The 27,050-nt window shown below is 48.8% G+C and overlaps 1 protein-coding gene across 4 annotated transcripts in view; it reads left to right on the plus strand.

Annotated features, from left to right (window-relative positions):
* The window catches only part of JDP2 (Jun dimerization protein 2), a 42,252-nt gene that overhangs the window by 11,450 nt on the left and 3,752 nt on the right, over positions 1-27,050 (plus strand). For 3 of the 4 annotated variants that reach the window (XM_049898048.1, XM_049898047.1, XM_049898044.1), the window contains one exon: positions 22,746-22,850. In XM_049898048.1, the coding sequence (XP_049754005.1) occupies positions 22,746-22,850 (105 nt within the window). Of the gene's footprint in view, positions 1-22,745; positions 22,851-26,115; positions 26,157-27,050 lie in introns of all 4 variants that reach the window. The other variant, XM_049898046.1, reaches the window with a different exon arrangement.

The following is a 27,050-nucleotide window of genomic DNA, read 5'->3' on the forward strand; positions in this document are numbered from 1 at the left end:
CATACAGCTTAGTGACATTAATTATGTTTATCATATTGTTCAGCCATGACCTTTATCCATTCCCAAATTGTACCATCCCCCTTAACAGAAGCTCAGTGTCCCTAAGCATTGAGTCTTCCTTTCCCCCTTTGAGGGAGGGACTCTTGAGTGGAGAAAGGTGACTGGGTCCCAGAACGGGAAAGTTGGGTGTATTATGCAACTACTGTTCTGCACACACCCCCCGCCCCTTGGGTACCCTAAAGACTGGAAAGAAGGACATGGGTTGCTGGGGGCTTGGCCAGGGGTTACAAACTGGCCATTTGTGGGTTTAATCTGGCTCTCAGATATGTTTTGTTTGGCCTCCGTAGTGTTTTAAAAGAAACGTGAACCAATGTTTCACTTGAAAATGTAAATTTTAATCTTTGGTTAAAATAGTGGAGGCTCTGGTGACAGGGTGCCCAGTTCTGGCATGACGACAGCTAAATGGAATGGAGAGGGCCACTTCACTCACGTTTTTCCTCTTTGCAGTTAGGCCTCCCACCTCCCTGTTATCTCCATTCTGCTTACACTGTTGTTTCTTCTTTTGTTACCCCCAGCTGCCTTCATCTACCTCAACTGCCTGGCCCCTGTGGTAGATATTTGAGCTCAAGACACCTAGATTAGGTGCATTGTAGGTGCTCACTAAAGACCGTTGATTACAAGATGAGAGGGACCGTAATTATATTCTTCCAAATTGATTTTGTAAATCGGCATGCAGTTGAGAGCACTTCCCAGCTTATGTAGTGTTCTGTCTTCTTTAGGAAGGACCCTTGTCTTTCAGTCCTCTGTCCTCCACCTCCTAGCCCCATAACTTGAAAGCATCCATTTCTAGGTCGTTCCACAGTATAAATGCCCTTGAAAGTCACTAGCTGAACAGCTTCTTTGGGGTACTGAAGCCCTGGGGTTTGTGACGAGCCAGATGCCTTGTGGGAGGGGGCTGGCCCAGCTGGGATTTTCCTGGAGGAGGGGTGGGCAGAATTACCCTCTCTCCTTTCTGTAAAAGGTGCTGGAGGTGCTTTCCTTCTTTGGGAAAAAGCCTGTATTTAGGTTGGGTATTTTTACATTTCACAGACACCCCAGATTGGTGGCATATGCCCTGTACCTGACAGTGACATCCTGTCCTCGCAGGCACCCACAAACGCTGCACCATCCAGGCGGTGAAAATAACAAGCCGTTTTTAGGGCCTATTTGCATGTCTTCTCACTCACTGTCAGCCTGCAGCTTTGTGGGGGCGGAGAGCCAGGTCTAAGCCCTGAAGATTGTGCTGGTGTTGAGTAAGGGCAGCCCTGCAAGGGGAGCTGACCTCGAAAAGGCTCCTTGGTTGGATTTAAGGGGAGGGGGGCGGTGGTGCATGCTAATTTTTGGAGCAATTGAAAAATAAAGGGAATGGGAGAGAAACCTGCAGCCGAAGAACCTCAGGTTACAAAGGTTTATTTGCATGTGGCACACTGCCTTTAGTGGATTTAAATTGACATTTTAGACTAGTAAAAGCCTACTGAATAAGCTACCAAACTAAAAAAACCGAATCCATTGCTGCGGAGTTGGTTCCGACTAATGACGATCTTATAAGACAAAGTAGAACTGCCTGATAGGGTTTCCAAGGAGCTGCTGGTGGATTTGAACTGCCAGCCTTTGGTTAGCAGCTGAACTCTTAACCACTGTACCACCAAGGCTCCAATAAGCTACTAGCCCACATTTATTAAATGCTTACTATTTTTGGGATGTGTCAGGCCCTGTGCTAAGTGCTTACCGTGGCTGATCTCATTAACTCCTTACATCCTCCTGGTGACCAGGTAATCCTCCTTTTAGAGAAGAGAAATTTGAGGTGTAGGGAGGCAGGTTAGGTTTCTCAGGGTTACACTGCTGCAGAATGGCAGGGCTGAGGCCTGACTGATGATGGCAGTGATGATGCTGTTGTTGGGTGCCGTCGAGTCGATTTCAACCCATAGCGACCCTGTGTGACAGAGTAGAACTGCCCTATAGGGTTCTCTAGGCTGTAATCTTTATGAGAGCAGATCGCCAGGTTTTTCTCCCGTGGAATGGCTCGGTGGGTTTGAACTGCCATCCTTTCCGTTAGCAGCTGAAAGCTTCACTGCTGGGCCACCAGGGCTCCTTATGATGATGCCACATCTCCCTTGCGCTGAGCTATATATACCAAGCATGGTGCTAAGCAACCTTCATGAATTATCTCGTTTTACTTTCACAAGAACCCTATGAAGTAATTATTATCGTCTTTGTTGTTATTTCCACATTATGGATGAGGTCAACAAGGGTTAGAGAGGTCCAAAGTTACATAGCTGGGACACGAGCCCAGGCAGTCTGACCTAAGAGCCAAAGCTTTAACCCTACGCCATGCTGCCCCCTGTGCCTTCTACGTCCCTTCCAGGCTTTTAATCAGAGCTCTACTGGGCTGGCCCCAGAACGCTCAATCATTTCGATGACATAGTCTGGATTAGTGCTGAGCCCTGCAGTTCTGCAGCCTCAGACTGCCCAGGCCCCGGAGAGAACGAAGCCCAGCCACTGCTACAGGCAGCTCTATCTGAGCTGAGGCCAGCAGTCTCCTAGGCCACGTCCAAGCGCATGAAACAGTTTGGTAAAAGAGAATTGGAGGAATTAAGTTAAACAACAGATTTTATAAATAATAAAGTGTTTTGTGCTGACATTGCTATTAGTACATGGTTAAACTATCTTGGTGCCAACTGTTTGCCTGAAGTTCATTTGTTCAACAGATACTTGTTGAGCACCTACCCTGTGCCAAGCGCTGTGCTGGGCACTGAGAATTGAACCATAAACAAAGCAGAGAAAGTCTTCCCTCTCCTGGAGCTTAGATTGTATTGGGAGCCAGGGAGGGGATCCAAAAATAAGCAAATTAGCATCCATAAGTGGTGCAAACAATTAAGCACTTGGCTGCTAACCGAAAGCTTGGAGGTTTGAGTTCATCCAGGTGTGCCTCACAAGAAAGGCCTGGTGATCTAATTCCAAAAAATCCACCGTTAACAACCCTATGGAGCACAGTTCTGCTCAGACACACACGGGGCGCCATGAGTTGGGGTTGACTGGATGGCATTTTTTTTTTTTAAGTATATAATATAAAATGTCAAGTAGTGATCAGTACCATGAAGAAAAATGAAACAGACCAAGGGGCGGAGTGCCAAGATCACTCACTTTGATGGTTGTTCAGGGAATCTGGGGACGTTATATCCTGGGTTATGGGATTTTTAGAGCAGTTGCTTCTTTCTCGCCCCCCTTGGAATTCCTTCTTTTCTAGTATTACTTTTCGAGGGAACTTTCCGCTCTGACTTTCTCTAGAGCTTTCCTATCTTCACTGTTCATTCTGCAGCCCCTTACAGCTGGGTTCCTCGGCCAGCCAGTTCCTGTTGGCTAGAATACTTGGCCCTTCCTGGGGCCACACCCCTCCTCTAGGCTAGGAACACGTTTTCAGTGGGAGGAGGTGGAAGCCAGAAGCTCCAAGACTTTCACCCGTGTTTAGCCTGAGCACAAAAAGTTGCTCACGTACACACATCAGACACTTCTTTACAGGGGCGGATTAACCAGGAAGCAAGTCACCCATGGGTTTACAGTAAACAAGGTATGTGCAGGCTTAATTGCGTTTACTTACTAATCTACAGTGCACAATTTCCCTTGAGTTTCATCCTGCCACAACCCATGTGAAATCGTGCACTACGGATTAGTATGTAAGCACAAGTAAACCCGTGCGTACATTGCTTACGGAATAATCCGTCCAGCTCACTTAACAACTTGGTGGACGGGGCCCCTCCTCTCCTGTTGCCCTCCACAGCGCTTTAGAGAGGACTCAAGAGTTCAGGGGAGGTTGGAGTGGGGGACCTTGCAAACTGTCATCCCATGGGCAGGAGTCAGCCTACAGATGAATCTTGTTTGGCCCTCACAGTGTGGGGTTTTTATGTTTTTTTTTAATTGAATGAGTTACTATATTTAAAAGTCAGGAAATGTGGAGTTTCTGGCTTTGCTTAAAAAACCAGAATGTCTAGCCACTCTAGGTCCACACCCTTACGTGTAAGGAGAGGCTGGAGCTGAGCAGCAGATGCTCACCATACGCAGGCAGCCTTTAGTTCACCACAGTCCCCACTACTCCCTGTTGCCTCACACCGGCCTGCTTCCCAATGTCTGTGTCACCAGTCTGTTTTTGAGTTTGTGTCCTGTGTTAGGTCCAAGGGTAAAAGGACCTAAATATCCATCTTCCATTTGTTTTTACTTCCACCCAGCCGTGTTGAGTGGCTCTCATGGATTACATGTTTAATACATGCCTGTTTGTTCGAACATTAATTAGCTGCATCAGCTTGGCAAGTCACTTAAACTTTCTACCCCTTGATTTTCTCATCTCTCAATTCTTACCTCAAAAGGCACTGTCCATTTGTTTTTGTTTTTTTTCTGTTACTGAATTTAAACGACTTAAGGTAGAAAAAAAAGAACACAGTGAAAGTCAAACCAAGCATTCCCCAAACTGGCTTATCATCAAAACCGTCTGGGAAACTTCTTAAAAAATACAGATTTGCAGATCCTGCTCCAACCCTATGGAATCAGAACCTCTGAGGATAAAGTAGAGTCCAAGGAATCTGCCTGTTTTGTTGACTCAGAGATGACTCAACTGCTTTTGGGAACTGACCTCTAAACTGCATATACCTGTCCGCAGGCTCCTCTGAGCCTGGTCAGGGAGCATTCCTGGGGTTTCACCCTGAGGGATCAGTGCCTGCATACCACCTTGGGCGTTTCCTGCACTCTTTTCCATGTGGTGACTGAATCTGTATCCTTGTCATTTTCAAAGCACTAGAGGAGACCTCAGCCCTTAGCAGATTTCACACGAAGGATTCCGCAAAACCTCCAGAGACCCTGGAAAACGCTGAGATGAAGGGTGAATTTGAATCCACGGATTACGGGGTGGCCTAGGAAGCCTTGCCCATTCTTATAAACAGATGGGCTTCCCAGAGTTTGTTCCCAGAAGAGACCAAGACGTTCATCTGTGTTTAGCCTGAGCACGAAAAATTGGTCCAAACCAGCTGATGCTCTGCGTAAAGGTTGACCTTGAGCATGCTTGTGTTTTTAGTGATTTAAAACATAAAAGGCATCCCACTGGTTTTTTGTTTTTTTTTTTTTAGGAAGCATTGCATAATTGGTTTTTAATTTGTGGCTCTTTGGAATAGCATTGGCCTTCTTCCCCCTGACTCAGATGCTTTTTCTGTCTCATCTTTGTTTGGCAGAGAGAAAGATCCAGTCTGTCCTTTCTTGGAGCAGAATCTCCCAACTCTTCTTTAGAATCTTGAATTTCCACTTTAGTTCCATCACTTTGTTAGCACAGTTTTAAAGCTGTTAACTTTTTTTTTTTTAACAAATAAATTTGAGGGAGGACGAGTGATAGCTAAAGGCAGCTATGAATGAGTTTAACCGTGGTTGTTGTGTTGTTGTTGTTAGGTGCCATCGAGTCAATTCCAACTCATAGCGACCCCATGTGACAGAGTAGATCTGCCCCATAGGGTTTTCTAGACTGTAATCTTTACGGGAGCAGATCACCAGATCCCAAGGGGTCGCTGGTAGGTTCAAACTGCCGACATTTTGCTTAGCATTTGAGCACTTAACCATTGTGCCGCCAGGGTTCCTTTTAACTGTAGTGTTGAGTCTTATTTGATACCATACCCTGAGCATTCACAACGGGCCTGACACTTTCATTTACCATCATAGGTGGGCTGTACTCAGGTTGTCCCAGTGCGGGGTCCCTTGGAGAGTTGGTGGTAGTGGCATAGCTGGATCTGTATGTTCGGAGCAGAAATGAGACACCTCTGTAAAGTTCAGGGGGGTCCTGTGACTTCTTAGTTTTTCCATCTATAAAATGGCCCCCATAAGCATAGCATCTAGCTCCTAGTGCTGTTGTGATCACTGAAAATCTTTGAAGGCTTTCACACAACGCCTGGTACTCAGTAAGACACACAACAAATGTAAGATATAGCCATGATTCAGTTTTCAAATGTGTTGATAATGCGATTCGTTTTTATAATTGATTTGAAAACTTGCTGGGCTTTTATTTCCTTGAGGGTCCTTTGCCCTTGGAACAGGAGGATGACCTGAGTGTTCAGGGGTGCCCAGGGATTGTGGGAGCAGGGCATCAACCTGGGCCTCCTAACCAGAGGGGCTGCTCCTTGGGCCTGGGCAGAGCTCTGGGCGTGGGTGCAAGCCATAGGGTTCAAAGCTGGCCTTATCACCTATTCACAGTTTGACCTTGAACAAGTCAGCTGGTCTTTCTGAGCATCTGTTTCCCTGTCTATAAAACAAGGGAACGAAAACTCAGAGTTTTCTCGTAAAGATTAAGTGAGGCACTGTATGTAAAGCTGACCTTGACTGGAGTGCGAGGCGCCTGTACGTGACCTTTATTAGCAAGTGGGTCCATTGCTAGCGCATCACCCCTTATGACAGGACTGGCCTTTCCAGTGTGTTGAGCCTATGACCTGAGTTTCAGGGAAGCAAACAGATCTTCCTGTGTCTGGTTGTTTATGCAGTTTCAACGCGCAGCCGGAGTTTCACTTATCACAAACTGTAAATCAGAAGGCCCTTCAACCCTCTGTTTTCCCCTAAGCTGCTGTGTGTGGCCCCTTATCGTGTTTCCTGCAGTGTTAAGGTCATTGCTGGCTTCCTATCAACCATCAGCTCTTAAGCAGCCCTACCAAGAAGCCTCTCTGGTCAATGCTAATCCTCTCTTCCTTTGGCATCCCCAGACCCAATGGCAGCATCGACTCTGGGTTGAAAAACCTAGTCCTCCCACAGTTGATGCCCTTCTGGCTGAACGACTCTGGGGTCAACCAAGTCTCTCTCCCCTCCACTGTGCCCTAAAGGCACAAGGCGACACGACCTAAGGTCAGAGCATGGAGGCTTAGCAGGGCTTATGGACAATTCAGGCAGGTGAGGGAGGTGCTTGGAGTGAGATCATGGGCCTCCTCAGGGTTTAGTGACCCTCTCAAGGCTACAGATATCCGGCCCTACACTGGGGCTCATTGGCTGTGCTCTGCCCTGTGGCTACAGGGTCCCCGTTCACTAAGCATATTGACCTGCAGTGTCTGGGTGACATGCTCATCCATGGCTTGCTTCCATAGCCCTCTTCCCTGTGTAACTCGTTGGTGTTGAATCAGTTCCAGCTTATGGTGACCCCATGTGTTACAGAGTAGAACTGTTCCACTGGGTTTTCTTGGCTGTAATCTTTATGGAAGCAGATCGCCAGGCTTTATTCCACAGCTCCGCTGGGTGGGTTTGAACCACTAAGCTTTAGGTTAGTAGCTGATTGTAAACCATCTGTGCCACCCAGGGACCTTTCCCTTTCGACACCCCCATTTAAACCGTTTGTAACTACTGACCTGTGTGAATCAGGATTTTTTGTAGTTCTGTGCAAAGAAAACAAAAGTCAGGAATAATGTGGACTCCGAGGCTGTCCACAACCTGCAAGTGTCCCACATAACCTCCGATTTAAAGGTTTCGTATCAAACAAAACACATCTTATTGTTTGCATTAAATAATTATAGTAAGTATATTTCTTTTATATGGTACATTTATGAGCTTTATCTACATATAGAGTCACTTTGAGTCGGAATTGACTCAACAGCAGTGGGTTTGATTTGGAGCCCTGGTGGCACAGTGGTTAAGCATTTGGCTGCTAACCAAAAGGTCGGCAGTTCGAATCCACCAGCAGCTCCTTGGAAACCCTATGGGGGCAGTTCTGCTCTGTATTATAGGGTCATTATGAGTCGAAATCAACTCGACAGCAAGGGGTTTGGTTTTTGGCTATCTATTTAGTATTTTGTGATATTATTTTAAAAAGAGGCCACTACTGCTGAAACCAGTTTGAAATCCTCTGTTTTATATCAGTGCCGCTCAGAGTAGGGTCCACAGACCGGCACCAGCATCCAGGATCTTGTTAGTTCAAGTGCTTAGGTCTGTCCCCAAGCCTCCTGAATCAGAGGGGGCTTGGGACAGGGTGGAGCCTAGCTATCTGTGCTGTAAGAGGCCTTCCTGGAAATTCTGATGTTCTCTGCCTGTTGTATGACCTCCAACCTCCCTTTCAGCTCTGGCTGGCAATAACTTTATCTGAGAATGGCTGTGAGAGTCTCAAACACATTTTCCTCCATACCTGATTTCAAACTTCTAGGAGAGATCCACCTGCCACCAGTTATTCATTGATGTGTGCGCAGTACCTGGATCTGTGTAAGGCGGGAGCTGCTCTCTGAGTCAGCAGACACCTTAGCATTTCCAAACCCGTTATTTCTGTGTTTTGAGATCCTCAGCACTGCCAGCATCATTCCCTAAGGGACTTCCCAATGAATTCAGCTGCTGAGCTTGTTAATAGGTCTGTTCCTTTGTTGTTCTAGAAGGAAGAATCAGATAAGCTGTTCTGATGCCAAACCAAACAAAGCCAAAGTGGTTGCTGTGGAGTCAATTCCAACTCATGGCGACCCCACTTATGTCTAAGAACTGTCCGGTTTTCCATGGCTCATTTTTCAGAAGTAGATTGCCAGACCTTTCCTTCGAGGCACCTCTGTGTGGACTTGAACCTTTGACCTTTTGGTTAGCAGCTGAGTGCTTAACGTTTGTGCCAAAGGAGGCCTCGCTTTCTGTATCTGGCCTGGAGTTTTCAGCAGCCCTGGCCTGTGAACTGGGGAGTTACTCCACAGCCTGGGGAAGGGGGGACTCTGCCCCAACTCACCTGCCTCAGTGCTACAAAGCCCTTTTTCACCCCATCTCTGAACTTCAATTGTATCCGTTTCCTTATATCTATTACTCATGGAAGGAACCCTGGCGGCACAAAGGCTAAGCACTCAGCTGCTAACCAAAAGGTCGGCAGTTCAAAGCCACCCAGCAACTCCACAGGAGACAGACCTGGTGATCTGCTCCCATAAAGATCATAGCCTAGGAAACCCTATGGGGCAGTTCTACTCTGTCATTTGGGTCACCATGAGTCGGAATCAACTCGAGGGCACCTCCAGGCCAGGTATCCCTGGGTGTGATTTTTATGAGTTGGCATTCTGCACCCGGGAAGCAGAGGTTGCCGTCCTGTGCAGTGATTTGTCTGTTATCCGTGCCTTGTGCCTGAAATAAATTGGCTGAAATCTGCATTTTAGCTCCACACCCTGAATACAGATGAAACAGAACTGTGCTGGTAGAGAATAATTAAGCCAAGGACCTTGTTTTCACCTTCATATTGAAAGACAAATTACTTCCAGAGGCTTTAATAGGATGATACTTGAAATGTTCTTCCACTTTGGCCAACTCGGGACTTTCAGAACAGTCTTTTCATAAATATTCTTTGCAATGACTGCATTCCCATTTAATTGTAGAGAGAGTAATTTTGCCAAGGCTCATGTCTCGCAGTTTTTTTGCCCTAGTGTAATCGAGGTGTATTACGTTGCTTTTTCTTGTTTTTATTAAGGGATGAGTTTCAACTGTATTATTGGGCTGACAGGCTTACAAGATTTTTTGAGAAGAAAACAGATTTTTCCCGGCCATATGTATTCTACTTCTTACCGGTCTTTTGGGAGTGGGGCGAGTCTTGGGGGAGCCACTATTTCTCTCCTTTTCTCGTCTTTTAAAGCGATTGTCAGTTGGGCAGGAAAATAGATTGATTGCCTAGTGGGAAACTGAATCCCACTAAGCCGTAAATATGAAATGGGCCTGAAACAGACATATTTTAACAAAAGCCATCGTTCTCCAAATAGCTCTTCTCCAGCAAAAGGATTTCCCGGCAATCATCGTCTCTTTTTCCCTGCAACCTTAGGCTTTCTGCCTCTGCCAAGGTGATTGTGCCTGTCTTCTGGACCTCTTTCTCATTTTTGTAATGACAGTGTTTGCTTTCCTAAGCAGGGCCGTCTGCAATGGGTGTCACCCTGCCCGGCTGGCTTTTTCAGACTTTGTTCCAAACACAAAGCTGTCTTTTCTTAACAGTGGATCTAGACTGTTCTTCACCGTGTTTTGACAGAGTGGCCCTTCCCTGTTCTGTCCGTATAAGCCAAGCCAGCACCTCAGTGGCTTGTTGTTGTATGGGCTGTCTTTACCCAGGAAAAGGCTTCTGCTGCAGACAAGGGTGGTCTGGTGGGCCAAGGTCAGAGAAATGCCTCATTGCTGAGATGTGAGGAAGTGGAGAGGTAGGTTATGGTGGACCCCCTGTGACTCCGGGTGTCTGAGAGGTCAGCAGTTGCGAGTGGTGTCCTGGTTTGCTCTTGCCACTGTGAGACCCAGGGACCTGAGCGGGCTCACTTCCTTTCTCTGAACTCGAGGTCCCTTGCCTGAGGATGCATCTAGGATCTCTAGTGTTCTCAGTTCTGGAGCCTCAGGATGGAGCAGTGTACAGCCCCACCCCTCCTTGCCGCTTCCTGCAGAAGCTGGTGCAGGGAGGGACTCGCTCGGCCACTTGCACCTGCAGCCAGGAGAGCTGAGTGAATCATCTTGGCAGGTGGAGCCCCTGGCTCTGCCAGCTCTTGTTCAGAGCCTTCATCTTGTGGTTGGCTGGGCTGGTTTGATGTTTTGAGTGAGCCTGGGGTCCTGTGCGTGGGTTTGCTCATATGTGAATGAGTTTGGTTATATACTGGGGTTTGGGACGGCTGGAGTGAGGTGGAAAGAACACTGGGCTGGAAATCAGGATTCCTGGGTTCTTGTGCAGGTCATCAGCTCTGAGATCAGGCCTCCCTTCCTCCCTTTTAAAAACAAACAGTTGTTGTTGAGTTAATTCTGATTCATGGTGACCCCATGAGTTTCAGAATAGAACTGTGCTCCATGGGGTTTTCCATGGCTGTGACCTTTCACAAGTAGATTGTCAGGCCTTTCTTCCAAAGCTTCTTTGGGTGGACTCAAACAGCCAACCTTTTAGTTAGTAGCAAAGTGCCTAACCATTTGTACCACCCAGCGACTCCTCCCCACCTTGAGCAAAAATTTACTAAGCTCTACCACTTGCCAAAAACTCTGCAAGGTGCTGGGTACCCCAAAAACCAGCAAGACACAGACTTTGCCCTCATGGAACTCCCAGTCTAGTGGAGGAGACCAGAACTGATGATATAACACGGCACAGTAGGAGTTGGGAGAAGCTCAGGGTTCAGTGGGAGCCCAGAGCTGAGGGACACCTCCCTAGCCTGGACAGGATGAAATTCAGGGAGGACTTCCTGTAGGAGGTGATATGTGAGCTAAATGTATAGAATGAGAAGTAAGCCAAGGGGCCAGCAGGAACAAAAGCATGAAGGTCAAAGAAAGTATGTAGTATAGAGAGGCTCAGTGTTGTAGGAACGTGGATGGGAGTGTAGAGTTTGGATAGACTAGAGGTAAGATGGGGGTGGAAGCAAGTCACGAGGAACCTTGTTTGACACATTAAGGAGCTAGGACTTTATCCTAGGGGCAATGGGGAGCCCCCAAAGGCCAGTAACTGGGTCAGGTTTGCATTTTAGAAAGATCCCTTTGAGGCTGGGATGGAGAATGATCATATAGGGTCAGCAGGCTTCTTAGGAGGCTGTTGCGGTGGCCCAGGGTAGGGGTTAGATTGTGGAAAATGGCAGTGGGATGGAGACTGGGGAACAAACCTAAGAAAGATTTAGGATATGGAATTAGGTGGCCTGCGTGATCAGATTTGGAGGTAATGAGGGCAAGGTGAGGAGTGGGGCCTGCCAGGAGTGAGGAGTGGACGGTGGTACATGCTGGGGTGGAGAATATAGCTGAAGTCACCAATTGGGGATTTTGACATGTTCACTTTGAGGGGCTGAAGAACGCCAGGCTGAGCTGTGCAGCCGGCAGATGGAGGTTTGGGTCTGGAAATAAAGATGTGGGTGGCATTCGTGTATAAGTGGCAGTCGAAGCCACATGAGCTGACAAGAGCGATGATGTTGTATATAGATGCGCGTGGATGATGGCGCGTACAGGTGCGTGTAGATGATGGTGTGTACAGATGCGTGTAGATGATGGTTTGTACAGATGCGTGTAGGTGATGTTGTGTACAGATGTGTGTAGATGATGGTGTGTACAGATGTGCGTAGATGAAGGTGCGTACAGGTGTGTGTAGATGATGGTGTGTACAGATGTGTGTAGATGATGGTGTGTACAGATGTGTGTAGATGATGGTGTGTACAGATGTGCGTAGATGAAGGCATGTACAGGTGCGTGTAGATGATGGTGTGTACAGATGTGTGTAGATGATGGTGTGTACAGATGCGCGCAGATGATAATGTGTATAGAGTGAGAGAAGCAGCAGACCACACATAGGACTCTGGGAAGCATCAGCCTGGAAGGGATGGGAAGAGAATTCTGGGCAAGAGACGGAAAAGGCAAGTTCAGGGAAGTAGCAGGACAGACAGTGAAAGTCGTGGGTTGAGGGTGTGTGTAGACGTGCGTAGATGATGGTGCCCAGGAAAAGAGGATGAGGCACAGTCAGACAGAGCTGGAGGCCCAGCGGAATGGTCATGCAGTATCCTTGTCCACAAGGACCCAGGCCCGGCCCTCAAGTGTGAGCCTGGAGCAATCTCCTTCTCCCTGGGCCTCAGTTTTCTCATCTATAAAATCTCGGAATTGGCCTAGATGCTTGACAAGGCCTTTTCTGGCTCTAAAGAGTCTGAGAAGCTACCAGTGACTATTTCTGAAAAGCAGAAACTTCTTAAAAGGAGGGGGGGGGAGTGTCCTTCCTACATCCCTTTCCATCTAGCAAACACTGACCTTGAAGGTTTGATGAATGAAAACCCAGAGCTGGAAAGGAATTTCAGGAGGATTTAGTCCAGCCTGCCATTTGGAAAGCAGCATGATATAATGGAGTTGAACCCCAGCTCTGTCCTTTTCCCAGTTTGACGACCTCGGGCAGACTCTTCACCTTGCTGAGCCTCTGTTTTCTTACCTGTAAAATGAGGCCCCTAATACACTCTTTTGTCATTGTTAGGCGCCATTGAGTCAATTCCGACTCACAGTAATCCTCTATGACAGAGCAGAACCGCCCCTGTAGGGTTTCCTAGGCAGTAAACTTCACTGGAGCAGATCACCAGGTCTTTTCTCTCATGGAGTGGTTGGTGGGTTTGAACCACTGACCTTTCAGTCAGCAGCCGAGCACTTAACCACTGCACCACCAGTTAATGCACTTGGTCATTAACTGAAAGGTTGGAGTTTTGAGTCCACCCAGAGGTACCTCAGAAGAAAGGCCTGGAGATCTTCTGAAAAACCTGCCATTGAGAACCCTCTGGAGCAGCTCTACTCTGACACACATGGGGTCGCCGTGAGTCAGAGTCGTCTTAACAGCAACTGGCTTGGGTTTTAATACTCACCTTGTGAAGTTGTTTGTAGGTTAGTGAGAAGTGGGAGCTATTATGTCTATTAAAGATGAGCCACAGGAGCCAAGAGGTGAACTGATTGACCCAAGGTCACAAAGTAGGGCCCAAGTTCACAAAGGAGACCGTCGTGGTGACTGAAACTCAGGCCTCTGACAACCAGCCCTGCTTACCCTGTCGCTTACCAGAGGTCATAAATGAGCGACCCACGGGCGGTGCAGCTGACAGAAGCGGTTTTTTTTGGCTCGTGCAGGGTTCTTTTCAAAATAGGATTAGTTGCCAACGTTAAGAATTAGGAGATTTTGCATACAAATTCATCTTTTTAGCTCCTCTTGACAACTTTTTTTTTTTTGACAACTTGGAAAATCTGACAGCACTAGACCTCCATTGCGCTGGGGCAAGTTGGGGTGTCCCCTCTGAGGGCACAGCCCCATCCAGCCCACTTTCCTCACTAACAGTTACTTGCTTGGCCCCTTGGGGTGAGTTTGCAACCTCAGCCTGGAACTGGCCATTTGTCTGGAATTTTCTCTCACAGCCTGGCCCACTGCTCCCTGACACAGCCCAATATCCCACAGCTGAGATCCAGACCTTGGCCATGTACAGTGGGAGGGCCTGGCTAGGGCAGATTGGAGAGAAGACAGAGCTTCCAACAGCTCAGCCCCAGGGGAGATGGCGGTTGGGAGGGCCTGGGCCCTGCAGGCTGCAGGGGGTCAGCGGGGCTGTTGGACACCAGCCTCTGGGGTTTCCTCACTCCTCCCTAGGGGAATGGGAGGAGGCAGAGAGGGCTGTGGGTCCAGCCAGCTGGGGTCTTGCCCCTGAACTGCCCTATTTTGTTGATGTGTAGGGGATAGGGGAGTGGAAAGGGACCGCAGCCCCTGGCTCCTTGCAGCCATGTTTATGTGGGGGAATGTCTGGTATGTTTGGTATTTGGGTGTTTACTTCCCAGGGTGCTTGTGGGTCCCTGGTGTTGAAATGTGGCTCCTCCATGCAGAGGGGGGCCCTGGGGAGTGCTGGGCCTGGCTTGCTACTCAAGACCCGAAAAGGCTAGATTTAGAGGCTACAGGGCTGTTACTCCAGGCCTGCTCATTGACAACTCACAGGCCCTTAAGCACCCTCAGCCTGTTCCCTCCCTCCCCAGGTCTCCTTTCTCTGCCTGTGGGGGAGGCTGGGTGTGCAGCAGCCAGCAATAGCCTTGCCTTCTCGGCCTTACCTGGCCTGTGGAAGGAAGGCAGGAAGCTGCGCTTTACAGAAGCCTTCCTGTGTTCCAGGCTCTGGGCAGGAACTTAGTCCTGATCGCCACTCTGTGCAGCAGGGTTCAATGCCTTCCTTTTACAAGTGAGGAATGAAAGCTCAGAGAGGCCAAGTGACTTGCCTGGGGACACACAACCAGTTCACAGCAAAGCTTCTGGGGAACTCAGGCGTCTAAACCTCCCAAAGCCTACGCTGTTGACCCTGATGCCGTGCATCTCAGATAAGCCAGCTTCTCTCTGCCCTTCCTTCCAAACTCTAGCTAAGTTTTTTTTTTTTTCTCTCTGTTTTTGCTTTATTCTTCTTTTCTCTTACTGCATTGTCCACTTGGGAGTTCCTGTATTTGCAGCTCCTTCTCATTCTCGTTTTCTCTCTCGGTGCGTCCTGCAAGATCTATTTTTGAAGATGCTTATGAAAAGTCAGTATTCAAAATCACATCTGGGTTACCGTTACTACTGTGTGAAAACTGTGTGACCTGTAGGTGGGGCCTGAGAAACAGGACCACCAGGGATAGTCAGGCAGGAGGAGAGTAGGTGAGGACCGTCCCTCAGGTGTGGCTTTAACATTAATTGCCAATAGATATTTTTTGTTTTAATAAGTTCAAATAGGAAAAAACAAAATGATCGTTGCCCTTAATGCTGGAAGCTTCTTTTTCTGTTACTGCATCCTCGTTACACTCTTATCGCCAGGATGTAGCTGAAAGGGCTGGGGAGCCCGTTACTGTGTGCGGGGACGCGTGCAAACAACCCCCTCCAAAGTGCAGGCAGGAGGCGCTTGGGCCCTGGGGACAAAAAACCTGGATTTGAATCCCTGAGCTGTCACCAACCATGTGGGTGCCTTGATATCCTTAGTTTCCTCATCTATAAAAGTGTAAAAGAGAATAATAGAACTGCCCTTCATGGTTAAGTGTTTGGCTACTAACTGAAAGGCTGGTGGTTTGAGTCCACCCAGAGGTACCTCAGAAGAAAGGCCTGGCAATCTACTTCTGAAAGATCACAGCCACTGAAAACACTATGGAGTACAGTTCTACTCTGACACATGTGGGATCGCCATGCGTCGGAACTGAATCCATAGCAACTGGTTTGGTTTTTTTGGTTTGGTGGTTTACTGAGATGAAGGATTAAATGAGATTGTTGATTTAATTAATTGATTTAATTAATCACTATTTATTGAGGGCCCATTCTTTGCCACACTCAGCTCCAGTGGCTGGGTGATAACGATGAAGGAGATAAATTAAAGTTTTGCTGTCATGGAACTACCGTTCTTGTGGGGGGACTGACAGCTGACAGACAAATGCATACATGAATAAGATAAGTGCAGTTAGTGAAAAGCACTTGAGGGGAATAAGCAGGGAGATGATAAGCGAGTGGACACGGGGCTTTGTTTTAAATCTGGGTGGTCAGCAATGACTTCTCTGAGACCCAAAGGACAGGAAGTCCAAGCAGAGAGAACCAAACCAAAAACCAAACCCATTGCTGTCGAGTCAATTCCAACTTATAGCAACCCTATAAGAGACAGCAGGTGCAAACCCCGGCTACACGGAAGAACTAGTGAAAGGAAGGAGGCCCTGTTGTTGGAACTGAGGGTTAGGGAAGTGAAGTGCAATGGAAGGTTAGAGAGGCAGGTGGGGCCACGTTTCCTCAGCCCCGTGGGCCATGTGAAGGAGCCTGGAGTTTGTTCCATGTGTGATGGCAGCTGTTGGAGGGTTTAAGCAAAGGAGAGGCATGAACTGACTTAGGTTTTAACAAACTCACTCTCAAGCCAATATTTGGAGCCTAGAGGTGGTACAATAGTTAGGTGCTGGGCTGCTAACCAAAAGGTTGGAGATTTGATCCCATCTTGCTGCTCTGAAGGAAGAAGACCTGGTGATCTGCTTCCATAAAGATTACAGCCAAGGAAGCCCTATAGGGCAGTTCTACTTTGTTACATGGGGTTGCTATGAGTCGGAACCGAATGGATGGCATCCAACAGCACAGTGTACTGGGGATGTGTGAGAGGGATGGGTTGGGGGTGGCCAGAATGGACAGGGAGAGCACTTAGGAGGCTGTTGCAGTTGTCCAGGGCAGAGGTGATGAGGACTTGGACCAGGGTGGAGGCTGCAGAGATGGAGAAATGTATGTGGAGAGCTTAAGATATATTTTGCAGGGAGAATCAACACAGCCTGCTAAGTAGACTGCATGAGAGGAAAGGCAGGGTTAAGGCTGACTCCCAGATTTGTTTTGCTTGGATAACCAAATAGATGGTGGTACTGTTTACTGAAATGAGGACACCCGGAGGGGGAATAGTTCATTCTGGGAGAGAAACTCAAGCAGCCCATTAGTGACCTCCAGAGCAAGCTTTACTGGGCATGCGAATCACCTGGGAATCTTATTAAAATGCAGATTATGATTCAATAGCCCTGGGGTGGGGCCTGAGATTCTGCATTTCTAACAAGCACCCAGGTGAGGATGGTGTTGCTGGTCAGTGGCCCACCAGTTGAGTCCTGAGGTACTAGAGCTCTTAGCACAGTGCCTGAGTCCTGGCAGGTGTCCATTAAGGGCTATCTGTGGTGTCATCATGATCCTTGTAAGAATTTCTCCACTGTTGCTATCATTGCCTCTTGCCTGCCCACTCAACAGGGCTACTACTGTGGATGAGCTTGAGTGGGACACATAGATCGACCCATACATGGAATATTCTCGTTTGCCCATCAGATCCATTTCCACCCCACCCAGCTTTGTGTCCCAGGAGGCCAAGCTCTATGGACTGCATTACCCAGGATCACTTGCACTCTGGTTCCTGGTTGGACTTGGCCAGTGGGAGGCACCAGCAGGTGGAGAGAGAGTTTGGGGTATTCATTCTCCCCGGATCCCTCCTTGCTGGTCATCTGTTAGGTAGTGGCTGTGTTCCTCTGCTGAAGGCCACAAATCCTGTCTGGTGACCCTGTCCCATGGCTATGGCTATAGCTCCTTCCGGGTTCCAACAACTGCTCATGTGCCTGGACCGTCACTGTTGGTATCCTGGGTTCTCTAAACTCCACCCACCCCTCTCTAAACAGTTCCCTCATTAAACTCTTCAAGGACTTCCTGGAGTGAATCATCTATTGCCTCCTGGGACCCCTAACCCAGGGACTTTGATACCCACCTGTATTTACATTGGCAACCTTGATTCACAGCTGCCACTCAGGGGCCCTTCCACATCTGACTCTGCCATTTTCTTAGCAGTTCTTGAAGCATTCATCTTTGGTAGGATTTCTCCGCTGGACCACTGGGGGACCACCTTCTGGTCCTCTAGTATCAGCTGGTATCACTTAACTTCGAAATGGTGGAACCTTGGTACCTGGCACCCTTCCACGGCAAGAGGCAGAAACCCTCTCAAAATCCCTCCAAGCCATAAGAGGAATTTTCAGGACAGATCCAGGCGTACACATAATGGACCCTAAGAACAGAAAGCACAATCAGGAGGACCAAGGCAGTTTCTTCATCTGTGTGCTTTCTGTCTGTCCACCTTGTCTGTACCATCCTCCTTGGTCCGTGGTCCCATGTGCTTCTCATTGTGGCTCCACCTCTTTTTCTTTCTGTCTGCATCTTTGTCTCTCTGTGTTCTCTGTCCTGTTCTCTGTCTGCCTTACTCTCTCTTGTCCTCCCTGTCTTTGTCTTTCTTTGTCTGTAGCTCTCCCTCTCAGAGTGTGTCTGGCACTAGGATAAGGCAGGCGAGGGTCCAGAGCACAACCTTTAAGGAGATGCTCACTCTTAGCGGTCTTCCTTATACTTGAACTAGCCTGAGAATGGGTGCCTCCTTAAATGTGTGCCCGGGCACCTCCCCTGCCTCACCCTGGTCCTGGCTCTGCTGTTCTCTCAGTCACTCCTTCATCTCTTCATTGCTCTGATTCCCTTGCTATGGCTGAGTGTCTCTGGTCTCTGTACATCTCCATACAACAGCAGCCCCATCTTTCTGCTCTTTGGGCACATGGCTGAAGTTGGCTGCCCATCCCTGCCTGCCCCAGCCCAGCACTCTGAATCCAATTTCAAATTTCCAGAAGGGTGAACACGGCCCAGAGAGGGTCAGCCATTCACACCTTGCCCAGTCAGACACAGCCAGGACCTGGGGTCCCCCTGCCCTGTCAGCAGAGGTTTGGGAACAGGCTTATCAAGGAAGGGTTGGGGCGAGGAGGGAATGAACAACATGAGGGCCTTCTTAGTCATGGGTCCCCAAGTCTGTCCCTCAATGTGATGGGCAGCACTGGGGCTCCCCTCATTGCCAGAACAGACAGCTGTGCCCTCAGGCCTTCTTGGGAATTTGGGAAAAACAGAGCCAGCACTCAGTTTAAGAGCAAGGAAAGATGCTCCTGTCCTGTCCCCTCAGCCCCCACCTCACAGTTCTTTGAGTGTATTGAGCGTCAGGCTGCCTCCTCCTCAAACATCCTGATCCTTCCAGCTGTGTCTGCAGGAAGAATCGTCATCTCCCATTTGGGTTCCAGTTTTAGATGTCTGAGCGTGTGTGTGTGTGTGTGTGTGTGTGTGTGTTGAAAATACCCTGCTGTCTCTCACCCACTCATGGCCAAATGCTTTAGAGAATTCAGGAAGCATCAGGAAGGAGGAGGCAGTGGCCTGGACTTTGGGGACAAAAGAATAGCCTAAAGGGGTTCCGGGGAGAGGCTCTGAAGCATCCAAGTCAATGGTTTAGATCACACCAGGCACAGACGAAAGGCACTGGAGTAGCTCACAGGGGATGGAGAAGGCTGAGAGGTACTGCCAAGCTCCTGTTTTACTCCTGGTGGGACCCCAACAATTATTTTCTACAGAGTCCCTGGGCAGGTCCAGAAGACAGGTCTTAAATAGCAGCAAGAGGAGTTAGGGGCGATTTGGTCCTCAGGACTGTGAAGCTCTGCAGTTCCAATGGGGAGGGTGTGGCCAGGGGGTCTTTGGGACATTTGTTTTGGCTTATTGGGAGGTATCAGCCACGGTGAGATGTGGGTGCAGGAAAGGCCTGGGGATGGGCTTGGGAGCTGGAGGTGGCTGTGGACCTGGGGCCTTTGGGATGAAGTACACCCCCAGATTGTTTCAGGGGCTGCTCAGGATTCATGCAGACCTGCCACAGCATCTGGGACCTGCGCCTCAGAATCTAGTATCTAAGCAAGTTCTCCTCTGCCAAGTTAGACCCTTGGTGCTGATTGATCCAGATGGCCTAAGATGGGTACCACCCATTTTGGCACCCTGGTGGTTTGGCTGCTTAGGTTGGATGCTAGTGAAGCTAGGTAATAATGGCTAATGTGCTTCTGGGGAAGGCAGAACCCAATCCCCAAGCTTTGCTACAGACAGACAGAAGTGGCCATCCCTGGCAGAAAAGGCTCCTTAGGAGTGCTGGGGAAAGGGTCACACATATGCAAACACAGGCCATAAATAGCTTTTATATTTAAAGGATCTACGCCTCAGAAACAGGGAACCTGGGTTGGGGAAGGGGAGAGTGTTGACACATTGCAGGTTGGCAGTCAATGTCACAAAACAATTGGTGTATTACCTGTTGAATGAGAAACAAATTTGCTCTTTAAACTTCCATCTAAATCACAATTTAAAAAAAAAAAAAAAGTATCCAGGCCTGTGGCATCTTTCTCTGGATGTCCTTTGTTCATTGTTCATCCCACTAACACTTGCTGAGTTCCTACTAAGTGCCCTGTTCTATGCCAGGTACTGGGCATGTTCAGGTTCCCCATTCTCCACACGAGGGGAAAGACAGGTACCTTTGTAAACAGGATTGTGGTAGGATGTGATAGAGATTCTAACAGGGGGATCTCCAAAGTGCTGGTGTAGCACAGACAAAGCTATCTGGGGATTCAAAGGAGGCTTCTCAGAGGAGGTGACATTTGCTCTTGAAGGTTGAGTAAGAGTTTACTGAGGAGGAAAGGAAGGTCATTTCAGCTTGGAGAAGGAGGAGAAGTTTGGAGTAGTAGGTGATGGAAGGAGGAGAGTGGTGAGGCTGAGGAGGCTCAGGGAGCCAGCTCCTGCTGTGGGCTTCAACCTGGCCCAGTTCATCTCTTGAACTTCCTTGACGCTTTGAGCCTCTTTGCGTTCAGTACTACAGCAGCTTGCGTTTGCTCTGGACTTTGTAGGATGAGGCCCTGTGCAGGGGTGGGATGGGGAACTAGGTCCTGGAGCAAAGAGTCTGTGTCTCCTAGGAGAGGACAGCTCTCCCAGAAGCCCTAGACTTGCTCAAGGGGAGGTGGTTGGGGCCCTGAGAGCCCAGCAGTGCCCAGGTTGCACACATCACCTTGGCAGTTTGTGGGCAAACCCCCTTGGCTGATGGGCGATTGCACTGCCAGCCACTTCCTCCAGTTCCTTCCCTCTGCCTGTCGTCACGGTTACTTCGGCCTTGATGGGGGTGAGGTTGAGGTTGGGCGGAATCAATGTTGTCCAGGTTTCTATTTTCCCAGATGCGGGTCAGCCAGAGGAGCTGTCATATCTGGTTCAGTTTCAAAGGAGGCCAAGGGGCTGGGTGGTGCTTGGATGCGGGGGTGTTGACAAGGCACCTCTCCAGCCGGCCTCACAGTTGGGTGGCAGTGCGTCAGGGAGAAGCTCAGGGGTGGTGGAGAAGAGGGCGACCCTGCCAGGGCCTGTGTCCGCAGCCATGGGTGCTGGTCTTGCGCCCAGGCTCTCTGTCCAGAGCTCCTAGAGCATGCTGGGAGCGCATGGAGAGAAGCCATTTGTTTTCCTGGCCTAAAGCCCATTCGGCTGAGATCTTGTTCCAGGCCTCAGGCTGCAGAGTCGCCCCCCCTGGTTCAAGAAGTGAGAGAGTTGGCAGGGCCGGGGCAATCCAACAACTTCTCTAGTGGCCTCTGACTCTAGGCTGTCCCCAACTCAGCTGGCCCTGTGTGTCCTCCAGATTTTCTTGGGAGATAATGGACAGCCCTGCACCACATCAAAGTAATCCTGATGGCCTGGGGCCATGTGATCCAGCGGTCAGGAGCAGGAATGTTGAAGCTGGAGCAAGCTGAGTTTGAATCCTGGCTCTGCCATTTCCCAGTTGTATGGATAGTTGTATAGCCTTGGGCAAATTGAACCATTGAGCCTCAGTCATACCATCTGTAAAATGGGACAGTAATAGTATGCTCGTCATAACACTTTGATTATGTTTATAGAATTCTCTATATGGGATCAAATTGACAACAGCAACTCAGAAGATCAGATAGTAAACTTATGGGGCTGTGTATTTATATTTATGTTCATGGGGGAGGAACAGTTTGGAAGAGGAGAGTGAGAATGATTGCACAACTTGAAGGATGTAATCGATGTCACAGAATTGTACATGTAGAAATTGCTGAATTGGTGTCTGTCCTGCTGTGTATATTCTCAACAACAACAACACATAAATTATAAAAAGAAAGTTAGTTTTGGTGCACAGTGGGTTTCCTCCTCCCGTTTAATGTGCCTTATTTCATGCGTGGTGAATTTCCTAATGCGTCCTGGGAGAAAGCTGCCTGGAGACTTAGGAGGCCCTGTGGCTTGTGTCCCATGCAGGGCACTTTAGGGAACCCCCAGGACCATCCTTCTCTCTCGAAGGTGGTGTCCTGGGGGAAGAACATGCAGAGGCAGGAACAAGGATTCATACCTGGGGAGGAGGCTGGGGACACCGTTCAGCAGCCAGAGGATATAGATCTGAGCGTTTGGCAGGACCAAGAAGGAGGGACACTGGGGGTGGAGGAGCAGTAGAGATTGAAAAACCCCAACAGAGGGCAAGAAGGGAGGGCAAAGGTAGGTCAGGAAGAGGAAAGGGAGTGGGGTCTGAATGTGAAATCTATGCACATGCCCAAGGCATTTTTAAAGGAAGTGCCTGGGGACCACTGGCCTTGATAATTGTGCCCAGAGGGCTTGGGCTGGGCAGGACAGGAGAACAGGCCCCCACTGCCCATGGGGTGTCGCCTGCTGTGTGGGTAGACTCCTGAACTCTGGCAGAACCTAGGCAGCCCTGCCCTGCTGGGACACTGACCCTACCAGGATGCCCTCCTGCTCTGAGTGTTTTGGGAGACATTTCCATCTTAATAAGTTGGGAGGCAGTGGGCTGGCAGACAGTGAGCATGCTCAGTGGCCAAATGTGGGATAGGAAGGGAAGATTGTCCATCTGTCTGTTGGCCTGTCTGTGTATCAGGAGGGAAGCTCTACTCTAGACCTGGCACAGTGTCTAATCAGTGGCTTTTTGCCTTCACAGCTAGATGAGGAAGAGGAACGGAGGAAAAGGCGCCGGGAGAAGAACAAGGTCGCAGCGGCCCGATGCCGGAACAAGAAGAAGGAGCGGACGGAGTTTCTGCAGCGGGTGAGCATGGCAGCTGGCTAGAGTGGGGATGCCTGCCCTATCCTTGGCATGGGCTTGTGCGCTTCTAGACCAGGAGACATCCTCAAAAGGCTCCAGAAGCAATGCGTATGTGCTGGGATCTGCCCAAGCAGCCTCCGCCCCTCTGCTCTTCCTTGCCTCCTAGCTAATGTCCCTCCTGAACCAAGACAGCCAAGGGTGGGCTGCAGCAGCTCCCGCCCACCTAGCTCCCCAGGAAACCCAGAGAAAGTAGAGGAGCCAAGTTCACCTCTGCTGAGGTTAGGTGGCCTGAGACTGGTGCTACCCATTTTGGTACCCTGTTGGATTGGTCGTCCGGTCGGATGCTGATGAAGCTAGGTGACGGTGTTATGCATGTGGGCAGTGGACAAGCACTTCCCGGGCCGGTTACTTTTGTGCAGAGAAAAGTGCCGTCCCTCAGGGGAAAGGGGCTCTTCCAGCCTGTATCCCATCTGCCAGCCCCTCAGCCCCACAGAAGATGACCCCCAAGCTCTTTGCAGCTGCCCCTGAGGCTGAGAGGTCAGCTCTGCATACAAAAGTCAGCAAAGTGTTGTTTTTCTCCCTGGTCCTCAGAACAGCTCCCTGCCCTTTCACTTGGAATGCTCCAAGCAGGGTGTTTGTTCTTTCTTTCCGGAGTCCCATGTCTTAGGCCTTCCCCTACATCGCAGAAGTGGTACTTGGCAGTGAAGGAATGTGACCAGAAAGCTAATTAGTCCTTAGTCCAGGTCTGTCTTCTCCAGCTCCCCCCAATAATTTCTTTATTACTAAATAATAACAGTAACAATATATAATAATAACATAATGCATCAGGCACTGTTCTATAGTATACATTAACAATAGTTGCTATCATTTGTAAAGTTGAACACTGTGCTAAGCACTATCTGTATATTATCTTGTTTTATTCTCATAATAACCATATGAGGTACGTACCTTTGTTATTCTCTTTCTGCAGATGGGGAAACTGAGGCACAGTGAGGTTAAGTAACTTGTCCAGCAACTAAGTGGTAGAACTGAGATCCAAGTCTGGGGCTAACTTCAAAGCCTTGGCCCTTAACACTCTGCTATACTGACTGTCATTCATTCTTCATTTTTTCATTCATTGATTCAACAAGTGTTTTTAATCATGAACTAAGGCCAGTGCTATGCTAGGCACATTGGGGACACACAGCTCCTGTGGGAGCCGGAGAGACAAGGCCATGGTTGGCCGTGGTATCCTCTGACATTGTGAGTCTGTGGGTCCCTTCTCAACGCTTACAACAAGAGAGCAACTCTGAGGTCACAGGTGTAGACAGTGCAGGGTCGTGTATATTCCTCCATGCTGTGAGCATCTAGGGCAAGGGAATGGTGTTGTAGGCAAGAGTTAAACTCTTAGAGCTGGGAACTCTGTTGGAAGACATGGCTGTACAACACTGGGCTGGAAGTTTTCCAGAAGTTTCTAAGAGACAGGTCTCGAAGGAGCCTTCAAGATGGGGTATCACATACCTCATTTCCTGTCATTTCGCCCAGTCAGAGCTGGGCGAGTCACAGCAGGGAATAAGAAATTTCACATAAGATCTCTCCCTTCAGAGATATTGTCAGCCAGTAAGCAGGCAAGTTATGCCCAAGGAAGTAATACCCCAGTAACACATGAAGGCAGTAAACAGTCAGTGCCAAACAAACAGTGCTAGCTACTCTTTGCATGTTGGCAACACTTACTGAGCACCTACTGTAGCTGAGCATTTCACACGTCTTGTTTCATCCTTACAAAATTCCAGTGAGGTGAATATTGATTATCTTTGTTTTAGAAATGGACCCAAAGCTCAGGGAGGTCAAGTTACTTGCCCAAGGTCACACTGCTAACCAGTGGTGAAGCTGGGGCTCATTCATTCGTTTGCTGATCTATCCGTCCATCCAGTGTTTGTTGAGTGCCACAGTAGACAAGTAGATTTAGGTCTGCAGCAGGATGGCAGACTGAAGAAAATGGTAATAACAAGCTGAGTGTTATGCTGGACAGCCCAGAGGGCTGTAAGCACATATAGCTGGGGGCTTATCTGAGTCTAGGCTAAGGAAGGGTTGCTTAAATTGAGACAAAAAGGAGGAGGAGAAGCTAGTAAGATGAAGTACAGGGATGAATGGGGCCACCAGGAACAGTTCAAGCAAAGGCCAGAAGCAAGAGAAGGGCTGGGTTTGAGGAATTGAAAAGGAAGTCAGTGTGGCCTGAGTTTAGAGTCCCAAGTGGCAGAATGAAGAGGTTGGCAGGGCCCATATAGGTAGACCGTCTATGCTGTGTTGCCTGGGACAGTCCCAGTTTATGCCTGTTGTCCTACTTATTCATAGCACCTTCCTTCACTCTCAGAGTGTCCATATGAGGCTGATGAATTATCGGTCATGGAGAGCCACAGGAGGGCAGGCGTACCTTGAAAGGATCCCTCTGGCTGCAGTGTGGGGCATGGATGGATTGGGGTGGTTAGAGTGGAGCAGGGAGAGCAGTTACACCGCTGTGGTGTTGTTCCTGTGAGAGAAGAAGGCGGCCGTGAGGACGAAGAGCAGTGTGTGGCTTTGGGGTCTGGGAAGGAGATTTGGACAGGTCTTTCTGGGCCCTAGCCCAGTCCTCTCCCTCACCCCCCACACCACTTCTTCTCCCCTGGTCTTGAAAGCAAAGGCTGGTGTGAGGTTTAGGGCACTCGTATAGATGGCCCTGTCACAGTCAGCTCCTGCAGGCCTGGGGTGGGGGGAATTCTTTAACAGGGAAAACATTTACAAGGGTCAGAGGTATAAAGGAGATATACATACATACATGTATATACACATACCAGTTGCCGTTAAGTCAGTTCTGATTCATGGCGACCCCATGTGTGCCAGAGTAGAACTGTGCTTCATAGGGCTTTCAATGGCTGTAATCTTACGGAATTAGATCGCCAGGTCTCTCTTCTAAGGTGCCTCTGGGTAGACTCGAACCTCCAACCTTTCTGTTACCAGCCAAGCACGTTAACCATTTGTACCACCCAGGGACTCCTTTAAGTACACTAGGGTAACTTTCTTTATAAAGTCAGAAAATCTTAATGCTTAAATTCCCCTGGAGCAATCTTATTTTCTAGAAGGAAACTGAGGCCCAGAGACGGGAAGTGACTTGGCCAAGGTCACCCAGCCAGGATGCCCAGCTCCTCAGCCTGCATTTTTTCCTACTGCCTTTGCTGCCCACAGGATAGAGGGCAGAACCCCCACTTGTACTAATCTCTTCCACGATGACAAATGGTTTTATTTTCTCTAGGGCAATAAATACCGACCAGAAGGCAAAGAAGAAACAGAAATGTAAGCAGAATTATTCACTTTATAATTAACGTGTGAACGTGAGCCTAGCCCATGTTCCTTAGTGACTTAGGAAAGAGATCAGGTAATTGCTGTTGTAAAGCCACAAACCACTGCTACAATCATAGTTAAAAAAAGGTTCTTCTGAACTCGATTTATACTTACACAATAAATAAATATGTAGCACCAATGAGTAACTATCTGAGCACAGGAAGAAATAAAACTGAAAAGCAGATAGATTCTGGCAGCCAGACAGTCCGAGTTCAGACTATTATTCCATGATGTACCCTAACAGTTTAAAATCAACAGAATGTAATGTCATTCAGATCATAAATGTATGTGTAAAGCAAGGCACCCCACACAGATCATAAAAGCAAGCCGGTTCCTGTTGAGCTGATTCCGACTTATGTCGACCCCATGTATTTCAGAATACAACTGTGCTCCGTAGCGTCTTCAGTGGCTGTGATCTATTGGAAGTAGGTCACAAGGCCTTTCTTCCAAGGTGCCTCTGGGTGGATTCGAACTACCAGGTGCCCACATATATGGCTTGGCATGTGGTGGTTTCAAGGAGGTGGATATGTATACAGTACTGTTGAATACCGCGTGCCACACACTTCTTGTCTGTTCAGTTTTAACTTCAAACTCACCATACCTAAACCCAAATCCCTTCCTTGCCCTTCCCACCACTCTCCAGAAGAGCTCCCCCCGCCCCCTCACCCAAGCTCTGTTCCTTGGACCCTTCATCTGGGCTCACAGTCAGCTCCCTTCCCTGTCTCCTTCATTCTCCAAACCCAGGCAGCCCCCAAGACCTGCCAGTTTTTCTTTCAAAACATCAGCTCCGTGTGTTACCGCCTTCATCCCGACTGCCCCCAGTTTCGGTGCCTGCAATGGCCTCTC

Source organism: Elephas maximus, chromosome 10, assembly GCF_024166365.1.
Source record: "Elephas maximus indicus isolate mEleMax1 chromosome 10, mEleMax1 primary haplotype, whole genome shotgun sequence".
NCBI lineage: Eukaryota > Metazoa > Chordata > Mammalia > Proboscidea > Elephantidae > Elephas > Elephas maximus.